At 35.1% G+C, this 11,801-nt stretch overlaps 1 protein-coding gene across 1 annotated transcript; it reads right to left on the bottom strand.

The window, feature by feature from the left end:
- Positions 1–158: 158 nt before the first annotated feature.
- LOC148274867 (uncharacterized) lies at positions 159–1,133 on the bottom strand. Its single transcript, XM_088236507.1, has one exon. It carries the CDS (start codon positions 1,131–1,133, stop codon positions 159–161), a length of 975 nt encoding a protein of 324 aa, XP_088092633.1.
- Between the last annotated feature and the right edge of the window lie 10,668 nt (positions 1,134–11,801).

The following is an 11,801-nucleotide window of genomic DNA, read 5'->3' as shown; positions in this document are numbered from 1 at the left end:
TGTCTCAAACTTGTTCAGAATCACTTTGGAAAACCAAGGCTTTTCTGTAACATTTGGTTTCAGTTGGAAAAGATGTTTACCCTTGGCTTGGGAAGAGGCTACCCAATATTCTTGCCATGTGCGAAGTTGCTTCTCCTTCGTCATAACAAGGAGATCACCTAGTGGTAGTAAATTACTATAGGCAGGATCCCGGAGTGGACCGCCTCCTTTGCTAACGCGTCCACTTTTTCGTTACCGGGAATACCACAATGGCTAGGGATCCAGGACATAACAATACTCTTATTGGATGCCTCTGATATAGAAAGAAGAAATCGAGTTTCCACGCAGAGCTCATCCTCGGGATAAAAGGATGGAGGGGATTTGATTTTTTGTAAGGCACTCAAGGAATCCGACAGGATTAGGAACTTGCTATATTGTGAGCTTAAGGCGTATTTGACAGCTTCTCGGATTGCGATACATTCTGCGGTAAATACAGATGCATTCTTGTGCAATTTGTACAATCTTTGAAAGTTGTTGTCTTCACAATATATAGCCGCACCCGTATGGGTTGCCGAATCTGACCGAGATCCATCAGTGTAGATAATTTTCCAACCTATCCATCTTGACGACCGAATACGGTTGAATGTACACCGGGGCTGTAGGTGGCTTTCGACTCCGAATGTGAGTTCAATACTTGGGGCATAAATAGAAGTTTTAAATGGGAAACGATAAAGGGGAAGAAGGTCTTTAGGATAAATGTTAGATTCGAAAGATTTGTAAAAATGAAAACTGTTGACTAGTAAAGGGGGTGGTTTATGAAACCAAAAAGATGAGGATGTCACGCAGTCAGAGAGAAATTGTACCTTTTTGAGGAGCAGGTTGTTTTTTTGGACAGAGCATTTTAGAAGAAATCTATCCGCCAAGTATTGTCTTCTCATACCAAGTGGGGGATCACAAGCTTCTACTTGTAAAGCGTTAATTGGAGATGACTTCATGGCTCCGACGACTAGTCTCAGACTTTGGGATTGGATCCGGTCAAGTCTTTGGAGATTCTTTTTTGAACAAGGTTCTAAAGGAACGAGGCATAATCTAGATGGCTCCGGATATACGCAGTATAAAAAAGTCTCTGTATAAAAGGGTGGCTCCCCCACCATACTCGCGAGACTGCTCTTAACGTATTCAATCCGGCTTGACACTTGTTTACTATATGATTTATGTATGAGTTCCATGTAAGATGAGTGTCCAGAATTACTCCCAGGAACTTAATCTGGGACGTAAAAGGTACTATCTCATCTCCGTGTTGAATTTTTATGGTTGGGATTTTTCGCTGTCTACAAAGGTTATGGCATTACTTTTACCAGTCGATAGATCCAAGCCATGTTCCACTAACCAATTCCTGATGTTTCTCATACCTAAATTTAGAGTATTTTCTAGATTATTTGGGTCCTTCCCATATGTATACATGAAGAAGTCGTCCGCGTATTGAAGCAAACTTGTCTCTGAGGGAACAATTCCGCTTATGTCATGCGTATAGATATTGAAGAGAATCGGGCTCAGGACAGAACCCTGAGGTAGTCCCTTGCTCAACTCTCTCTCCACCACAGCATGACCGCGAACACTGATTTCTACCTTTCTGGAGAGAATCAAATTTGCTATAAAGGAAGTGAGTTTTCGCGGGATTCCAATTCGTAGCACTTTAGCTTCTAGAATATGGATAATAACATTGTCATATGCACCACTTATGTCCAGACAGACACCTATAAGAAATTCTTTCTTAGTAAGAGCGGCTCTGATATCAGATGTCAGAACCGACACGCTTTCAATAGTGCTCTTTCTTTTCCTGAATCCAAATTGAGACTCGGGAGAGTTTTCGAGCTCTCCACAAACCAGTCCAAGCGTTGTCTCACCATATGTTCCGCCACTTTCAACAGTGTGAAGGAGAGGGCTATGGGGCGGTAGGAAGACCCAAAGTTTGGGTCTTTGTTGGGTTTAAGGATAGGGATAATGGATTGGGTTTTCCATGAAGGGGGGATGTTTCCTGATTCAAAGATCATGTTGATCAATGATAGGATGTAGGAGAGGGTAGGATCACTGTTATGTTGGATAAAACTATACAGTATACCGTCAATCCCTGGAGCTGAGTCTGTGAGCCGGGTCAAAATAGTCTTCAGTTCATCTAAACTGAAGCTATGATCTAACCAGCTTCTATTTGTAAACTGGTACCAATAGGGAGACTCATTCCAGTTATTTGCGGTCTGCGGGGCTAATTTGTTGGCGAACTCCTCAACCCACCCTAGGGTCTCAGGACGTCTCACTGGTGGAGTGAAAGAACCTCTAAATTGACGTATCATGCTCCAAACAGTTGATATAGGCACGTCTCGTGATAAAGAGCAACAGAAGTTTTTCCATCCTTGTCGTTTCTTGTCTCTTAAGAGGCGTTTTGTTTTAGCTTCAACCTGTTTAAAACTCAAAAGGTTTTCTAGGCTCATGTTTAAGGAGTAAACTTTAGCTTGCTTTTTCCTTTTCAAAACTGCCTCCGCACATTCGCTATCCCACCATGGGGCAGGGGGGGGTTTACTTCTATTGCCTTTCTCCTTTACAGGGACATGTTTGTCTGCTGCTTCGACGATGCATGATGACAATGCTTCATAGCACTTCACTACATTCTCTTTCGTCGGGGTGGGCAGCTCGTTCACTTTAAGTTCAATGTCGTTAGAGAAGTATCTCCATTTAACTCTTTCTGTAATGTATCTCGGTCTTCGTCTTCCCCCAGGGGATAGGCCACTTTGGCAATATCTATGGCTGGATATGAGGTTGACTACTATAGGGTAATGATCACTACCAAAAGTGTCATCCTTAATTGACCATTGCACAGATGGTGCCATTGCAACGCTGGAGATGGTGAGATCCACTGCACTGGGTCGCTGATTTGGAAGCTGAAGGCGCGTCGCGGAGCCATCATTAAGGACACACATATTCAGATCATCCAAGAGATCAACAATATCTCTTCCCAACCTGTCGCATGTCGGAGCACCCCACAGGGTATGGTGAGCATTAAAGTCACCAAGGATAAGGAACGGAGGGGTCAATTTTTGGAACAAAGATGAAAGTATCGATTTTGAGGGTTTGTTGGTTGGGGAGATATACATGGAAAGGATGGTCAAGTCATTAACCTTTGCAGCTGTCACTTGGAAAGGACAGCCGTCAGTCTTGACATTAATAGGGATAAAGGGAAGGGAGTTTTTGATGAGGAGGGCAGAGCCACCCTTCCCATCCTCACGATCATCTCGCAGACAGTGGAATCCCCGGAATCTAATAGTAGATCCCGGGACCATCCACGTCTCCGAAATGGCCGCAATTGAAATAGATTCTTCTTGCAATGTATGCAAGAGATCTTCTTTTTTATTTAAAATGCTATGGCTGTTCCACTGCAGAATCCTCATCTGAGGAGCCATGGTGGTGGTTAAGTAGGGAGGTTATATTTAGAAGTTGATGGGCGACGTTGGACGGTATTTGTGGATTGTTTTGAAGGATCGATACTAGAATACTCAATATGGTAGATATAATTGTATTGTTCGATGTTGGGACTGTGCTAGGAAAAGCATTCCCATTAGAACCAGATGGAAGTTGTCCATTCGGGAAATACAGAAGTGAAGGGTCATGATGATGAACATTAGGTTTGGAAGGTAGTTTTTTTGACCTCGACTTCCTCTCTACTGATTTTTTGTAGGATATTGGCGCGGAGGGCGCGGGCATAACAACATTGACATTCGGTTTTGTCGTTTTAGAGACGATTTCTGCATAGGAAATCGTCGCTTTTCCGAACATTTTAGAAGCTTCAATATATGAAATGTTTCTGTCAGCCATCGTGTGTTTTATGTTTTGTTGCCTTTTAAGCTCAGGGCACAGCTTGCTGGTGGCAGAGTGGTTACCAGAACAATTGAGGCATTTTATATCTTCTGCCGCCACCGTGCAGGATTCCCCATTGTGTGAGGAGCCACACTTGTAACAGCGCACAAGAGATCTACAGACAGTCTTTGTATGTCCGTATTTACAGCATTTAAAACACTGAATAGTCGGAAATACGTAGAGTTCTACGGAGAGGGACACATTGAAGATGGAAATGTGGGAAGGTAGAGATTTTGAGTCGAAGGTCAAAACCACCGTGCGGGAGGGTTTCCATTCGACTACGTCACCATTACTCGATCTGTAATTCAGTCGTCGAGCCTTGATTACTTTTCCGAATCCATGAGGTACCTCGGCATTCTCCACAATGTCCTGTTCAGACCAGTGCGAAGGGATGCCTTTGGTAACACCTTGTTTAGTTACTAGGAAAGTCGGAATGAAAACGTTATAATTATCTTTTTTAGCTATTTCTGATTTTACAAACGTATTGGCTTCGTTTGCCGTCTTAAACTCCACAGAAATACGGTTACGGCCGACGGACTTGATTCCGTTCCAGGCAGTCCGAATATTGTTTCTATGAAGAAATCGACCGAAGTCAATATCGTACAAGTTGGTTTGGGTGACGCCGTCTACTTGTACTTTTGTTACATGTACGATAAATGGAGCACGATCCATTCCATTGTACATGCGGGATTGGACTTTGGTAGGTGTGGTAATAGGCGATAAAGTGTTTGTGACCTCTGGAGTACCTGGGTTTGTAGAAGCTGAGGGTCGGAGGCTAGGTGTTTTGTGTGGGAGGGGGCGGTCTGACTCAGAACTCGATTTCCTCTCCGAATTTATAAGTTTGAGTTTTTTTGATTTAGGCCTTATTGTAACAAATTCGGCGGGATCTGGAACAGTGTCCATTGTACCGCACGACGAATCTAATTGAGATCCATCCGGTGGATCCGGAGGTTTCTCTTTATCGTTCATTTATAACAAATAAAAAAAAAGAAAAGTACAAAACAAGTTGTAAAAACCAAAAAAAATTTGGCTACACGTGTATGGAAAAAATAATTGTTACCTGGTTATTAGGTTTCGGGACAGAGAACGAAAACAAACACAAACTACTGAAAACACTTAATAAAAGATAAAATTGTATGTACACCACTCTTTTTTTAACCCAATTAGTGAATTATTTCGACTTTTTAAGGAAAAAACACAATAATTATTCTATTAAAAAATATAACAATCCCGATCGATAACTTTCACGGATGTTTCATTGTGACCGCGCATACGATAAACAACCACGGTGAAAAATTGTTATCTCGCCGCTAATTAGCACGTCGATAGTCATTTGTGATTGAGCTGCTGAGGTATCTGCAGCACACGCCCAAGCCGGGTTCACTACGGCATCGTCAAGACACTAGTTATAGGAGGCTGGTATGTCCGTTTGTGGATCTAGATTATAATCTCCTCAACCACATACTCTCAAAACTCGGAAGCTCAGAGTTTTGAGTTTTGGTAAGGTGCCAAGATATTCACCCATATGAGTACCGACATTATACAAGAGTTAAATAATTAGCACTTTATTTTGACTGAGCATGGACTAGAGTTCTTGATAATACGCACCGTGTTTAAAGTTACTGTAGCAAATCCTAGGCGAGTTTTTTGTGTTAAATTATGTAAACTCCCACGTATTTAAAGCTGTAGGCTTTCTTTTTGAAACTCAAGGAAAATAATGAAATATATGTTACTTATAATTAAAACTTATTTCACTCATGAAGATTTTTTTTTACGCGCGTTCGTCTATTATAAATGTTCAAAAGTAAATTAAACAGGAATTTTGCGTATCATAAAATGAAACAGTACAGACCAAAATGGAAACTGAGGCGTTAGAATAATAAGCATCAACTATCATCCAGAAATTATCAAAAACAGCGCTATATATATTATCCAACTACATATATATATATATATATATTTTTACGTAAAAATATATATATATACATATATTTATACATAGTTTGATATGTAGTTTGTATGATATTGTCAAATAAATGTTTTTTCTTATGCACGGTCCTAAATGAGTTTCTAATAACTCCTGGGAGTATAAAATATATTTTTTGTATTATATGTTTTTTTAATAATAATAATAATTTATATTTACAACAATATATTTATTTGTACGGGGGCTTCACGAAAAAATGCAAAATTGTATAGACGATTACAAGTTGTAAACAGAAATGCTGGTGGGGGCATAAAAGGATGAGTGACGTGTAGCGAGCCTTTATATAGGTGCGTTGGGTACTAAGCGCATGGCGAATATTTTTTTGTCAAAACTCTACTCCTTGGTTCCCACAACTTTTAAGAAAGAAACGGGAAAACGAAATTTTATTTATACTGATTAATTGTTTTTTTTTATTACTTTTAAAATACATATTTACCAAAAACAATACATCCAATTGAGTAAAGTTCTCATTTTTAAATGCTAATTTTGCTGTATGGAATTAAAATAGACAGCTTATAAATTCACGTTTGAATCAAAAATATTTTTGCGTAAATCATAATAATTAATTATAATGCAAATTTTATCAACCGTAAAATTCCATTGTTTCGCTGTTTCAATATAAATTATGTAATCACATGTTCGAATTTGTGATTAAATTGTTAGAATTTTAATTTAAGTATTAACTCTCGGGAACTATTAATCAAATAGCCAGCAAAAAGCTTTGTCGAGAGTAGCTAGCAAAAAGCCCTGTTGATACTATGTCGACGGGTTTTTTTTACAAAGTCTCCAGTACCTACATAAGACAACATTGTGATACTACTCCTCGATATTTCGCAAGAGGCCGGACATAATTTCGAACAATGGGTTTATATTATATTACGCAATAACAAGACAATTATCATTACTACTATTTCCGAAGCCATTAACAAATTACGAACAGGACATTCTCGCCCGTAAATTATATGCGAGATGTATTACGGAAACTCCAGTGAGTAAATATTGATCGATAACTTCTTTTTTAACAAAGATAAAGTTACAATATTTGAGTTTATCCAAATGTTCGTAGACAAAATACTGGATTTCACCCCCTCGACTCCCGAGGGATTAAGATTAACAAATTACAACAGGGAACTTCACTTGAATCAACAAATGGAAGAACTGAAGAAATGTGGATGTTCAAACATAGGCAAAATGGTGAATGTTACACAGTGTGTAAAGTGGCTACTTAAACCAGCCAATGTCAGGTCATAAGCCGTGTAAATGCCTAGACTTCCATATTCCCTTATTTAAGGTATTTTCCATCCCTGTTGTAATTATTTAAAGATAAAGTTGTTGAGAATATGAAAGTGTAAGCATTTACAGAGCTTATGATCTGTTATCGACTGGTTTAAGTAATCACTTAATAAATTGTGTAACACTCACCATTCTGCTTTTAGGTAATTGTTTGCCATATGGTATTTTTTAACTCTCTCTTATATTCTTTTTGGTTTAAGAAGAATAAAACGTGTTCGTAAGCGGTTTATTACTGATGTTTATGAATTTGAATTCTATTATTTTGACATTAATGCAAAACAGTCGATAAGTCTGTTTTTTTGCATTAAAATGAAACAGAGTTAAATAAAAAAACTAATTTTTGTTTTAAAAAAACTTTAGAGACAAAAAGCTTTCGGAATAATATATCTACTTCTGAAAACGTTTGCCTTAAGCTCAAAAACGTATTACACTTACACGTTTTCCGTAATATAAAGAGGCTTTTTAGGATTTTAAAGACGGAAAAAGTTTGATCAATCATGTGTAAAGAACCCTCATGTGCCAGGAGAAAATTGTCTTGAAGGTTTTCCTGTGGAAAGCGTATTTTCCAAGAGGATTTTTACAATAAAAATGAGATTTTCAATATAGGATTAGAGACGCTGTCGTCTTCCGTAGACATTACCCAGAATGCACTATGTTATGTTGTGTTATGTATATGTTGATGTATAGGATAATAATTGTAAAAAAAAGCAGTTTTAGTTCATTTTATTTTAGTCGTTAATAACCGAGTTAGAAAATGGTACACCAGTTGTACCCTCTGACTTTGACATTACTCACGAGACATTAAATTGACTATTAACAAACCGCTGATAAGAGCGGATGTAAAAATTGCTGAGAAACACGAAGTTAGTATTTTATTTTATTTTATTTTATTTTATTTTATTTTATTTTATTTTATTTTATTTTATTTTATTTTATTTTATTTTATTTTATTTTATTTTATTTTATTTTATTTTATTTTATTTTATTTTATTTTATTTTATTTTATTTTATTTTATTTTATTTTATTTTATTTTATTTTATTTTATTTTATTTTATTTTATTTTATTTTATTTTATTTTATTTTATTTTATTTTATTTTATTTTATTTTATTTTATTTTATTTTATTTTATTTTATTTTATTTTATTTTATTTTATTTTATTTTATTTGGGAAATCAACAGTTCTACATACACATTTATAGTAAACAAACAGATATAGTGTTTAAACTCAGAACTAATAACAGATTTCCACAGTATACAAAGTTAGTAAAGAAAATATATTACATATCAAATAAATACATATAAGTTTATACATATAAAAATGTTATTTTTATGTACTCGTTAATATGTTTCAATAATCAAAGAATCTTCAAATATTTTTTAAGAACAGTAAGCTATTGTAAATTGGGCGGGATTAGGACAAGAATGCTTGAAGAGAGGATGAAGAGCGGAAGGGAGATTTACATATTTATTATTATAATGTCTACTAAGTAACATAATGCATTTTTAGTGTAAATTTTAAATCTGACAGAGTGATGTTTGTGCAATCTATATCTTTGAATTTTGTATTGTACACTGAAAAACTCATACGAAAAAAAGCATTTTTAACATACGATGTTTTACTTATTGGTACATGAAACAGGTGGTATCGTCTACAAATCCTGGTTGGCACATGTATTGTTATGAAACTAAGTAGTTCTGTACAGTCTACTATTCCTGTCATAATTTTGTAAAGTAGTAGTTGGTCCGCACACACTCTGCGTTATTATAGAGAAGTGATTCCATGGTAGGTGGAGGCAGTGAGAGTTGATACATAAGAAATACCGGTTTTGTATTTTAGGTACTTTATAAATTTGTTTTTAATATTTTCTATTCTTGTTATATACTGAGGATTCTATATCTGAGATTCGTATTCCAAATGGCTTCTGACAAATGTATAATATAATGAAAATAGGGCCTTTGGATTATCAAAGTGTTTAGTCATTCGAATTATGAAACCTAACATGCTCAATGCTTTGGAGGTAATTTTATTGATATGCGATTCAAAAAGTAGTTTCGAGTCTTTAACAATCCCAAGATCTTTAATTTTGTGCTTTCTCATTAGAACATTATTGTTTAGTTTGTAAAATTAAGAATTTTTCTTTTCCTTGTGAATGTAACACAGACACACTTTTTAATATTCAAGAACAGTTTATTGTCAAAACAATAGTCAGTTAGACAATTCAGATCGTCTTGAATCATGCGGCAATCTTCTCGAGATTCAACTTTAGCGTATATTTTCACATCATAGTATACGACCTAAAATCAATAATATTTAAGTGATAACATCTGCAGTTACGAGGTACAGTTCATACAGTGAGTTCTATCATGAAGTCCAGTTCAGAGCTCAGTAAAGCAAGTATGATGTTTATTTTATTTATTAAATCTAATTCGATGTAAAAAAATACGCCTCAAGCCAAAACATCGTTTTTTCTGTCAATCTCCAACTGGGTAGAAGCCCTTATGTATCCACAGGCATTCAATCCTACACATGTTTAAAATTAAACATGAATTTTTATTAGTTTTAGGAACAAGTAACGAGTACAGAATTCTCTCTAGAGATGGATTTATTAACAACACAAGTGTTCCGTGAGATATCAAGTCAGAAACAAAAGTTATAAGGAGTTCGCTCAATCTAACGAACCAGAACATAATCGCTTAATTCAAGTTGATTCTCTATTAGTTATACATCTAATTTAACCATTTACAGCTTTGTTTCATCGCTCAATCTGAACGGGATTTACATTAATAGCATTTTAATTAAAGTGATAAATAAAATCAATTGGTTTTTATTAATGCTTAATTATTTACAATTATTTTAAAAGAATTGATGCTTTAAAAATTAAAATAATTGAGCAATTTATTTTTCTAAAAAAAGAAAGTTGATGGTAAATATTAAGATCAACATTTTATAACAGAGATAGAGAACTTAAAATATAAAGAAGGAAGGAAATATTTAATTTGGAGGTCCATTTTCAACGAGTTGTAAATAACTCACTATTTGAAAATGTGAATCAATTTGGAGTAGAGTCGGATTTGAACCACGGACCTTTAATCCGTGCGTCCAAGACACCAGCCATAGGACCACAATCCGATTCAGTTTATCCTCTTGAAAGTAATCACCGTTAGAGGCAACCAACATATGCTAACGTTTTTCCAATTTCCATAGTATTTTTCGTTGGCCAATTTCAGAATCGATTTCAGATCCCTATGAGAGTTTTCTTTTATCACCTCAATTAAGTCCAAATTATTTCCAAAATGTTGAAATTTGAGTTAAAGGAAAAGGAAAAAGTCACACCGAACCAAATCAGGGGAATACGGTGCATGAAAAACGAGTTTTACATTGTTTTTGCCCAAATAATCGCGTACCAGTAGAAAAGTGTGCAATGGCGCCTTATCGTGATGCAAAAACTGAAAGATATGTATCCATATATCTGGTCTTTTTTCGTCAAATATTCTCACTCAAATGCTTCAATATGCCTTGAAAGTATTTTATTTTGACTGTCTCGTCTGTTGAAAGGAATTCCGAGCGCACAACACCATGATAATTGAAGAAAACAGTAAACATCCTTGATTTTTGAGCGATACTGGTGTGATTTTTGGGTTTTGGCTTACTTGGCTAGCACCACTACGAAGATTGTCGACTTGTTTCTATGTCACATTCATACACCTGTATCTCATCACTTGTAATGATGCACTGAACAACGGAGCGGTATCGTCCATAGAAAGCATCTTTTAGCGACGGATTTGAGTTGATCTTTTCGAAGAAAATTAACAATTAATTGCAGAATACAGTAATAATCGACTTGTTTACACTGCTGCCGTAAACAAACTGCAAAACAGATAACACTCAAAATTAACACAAATTTATTTATTAAGAAAATCATACAGTCTTTATATAAAATAAGGTAAAAAAGAACAATTAAAAAAAGTAAGACCAATTACAGATCTCACACTAATTTATTATGAATGCAGGGGGAGAGGGGAAAAAAATAAATTCTAAAAAAGTAAAAGTATAAATATTAAATAAAAAGTATATTAAAGGGAGAAGACATTGCATAGCTCCAACCCTACTCTCCTCCCTTTCTCTCTGCTTCCATGAACATTTAAATTTCTTTGTGAAAATTCACAACCAACAATAATTTATTAGATGCAGGTAGTCGATGTATGTATGTATGAACAAGTATAAATTAAGAGTTGAAACCAAAAGTTAAAATTTAAATGAAAAGTAAAAATTAAAATTAACAGTTAAAATTAAAATTAAGTTAAAAGTTAAAATTAAAAGTTCAAATTTAAAGTTAAAATTAAGAATTCAAATTAAAAAGTTAAAATTGAAAGATAAAATTAAAAATCAAATTAAAAGTTAAAAGTCAAGCAGGAGATAAGCTTAAAATGTCTTTAACAGATCTGATAAATATATCAACCTTAAAAAAGGTATACCACATACCAATATTCTAAGCGTAGTTCTTTTAATTGACAAATTCCGGGTCGTATTTGAACATAACAGTATTATATAGAGATATATATTTTTTAAACACATATATTATTTAATACTTACTATGAGAAAGAAACATCGATTGGTACAATAAAAATCA

Source organism: Micrasema longulum, unplaced genomic scaffold, assembly GCF_059751315.1.
Source record: "Micrasema longulum isolate JH-2025_06_02 unplaced genomic scaffold, ASM5975131v1 h1tg001565l, whole genome shotgun sequence".
NCBI classification, from domain to species: Eukaryota; Metazoa; Arthropoda; class Insecta; order Trichoptera; family Brachycentridae; genus Micrasema; species Micrasema longulum.
This window is presented reverse-complemented; position numbering and strand designations above follow the sequence as displayed.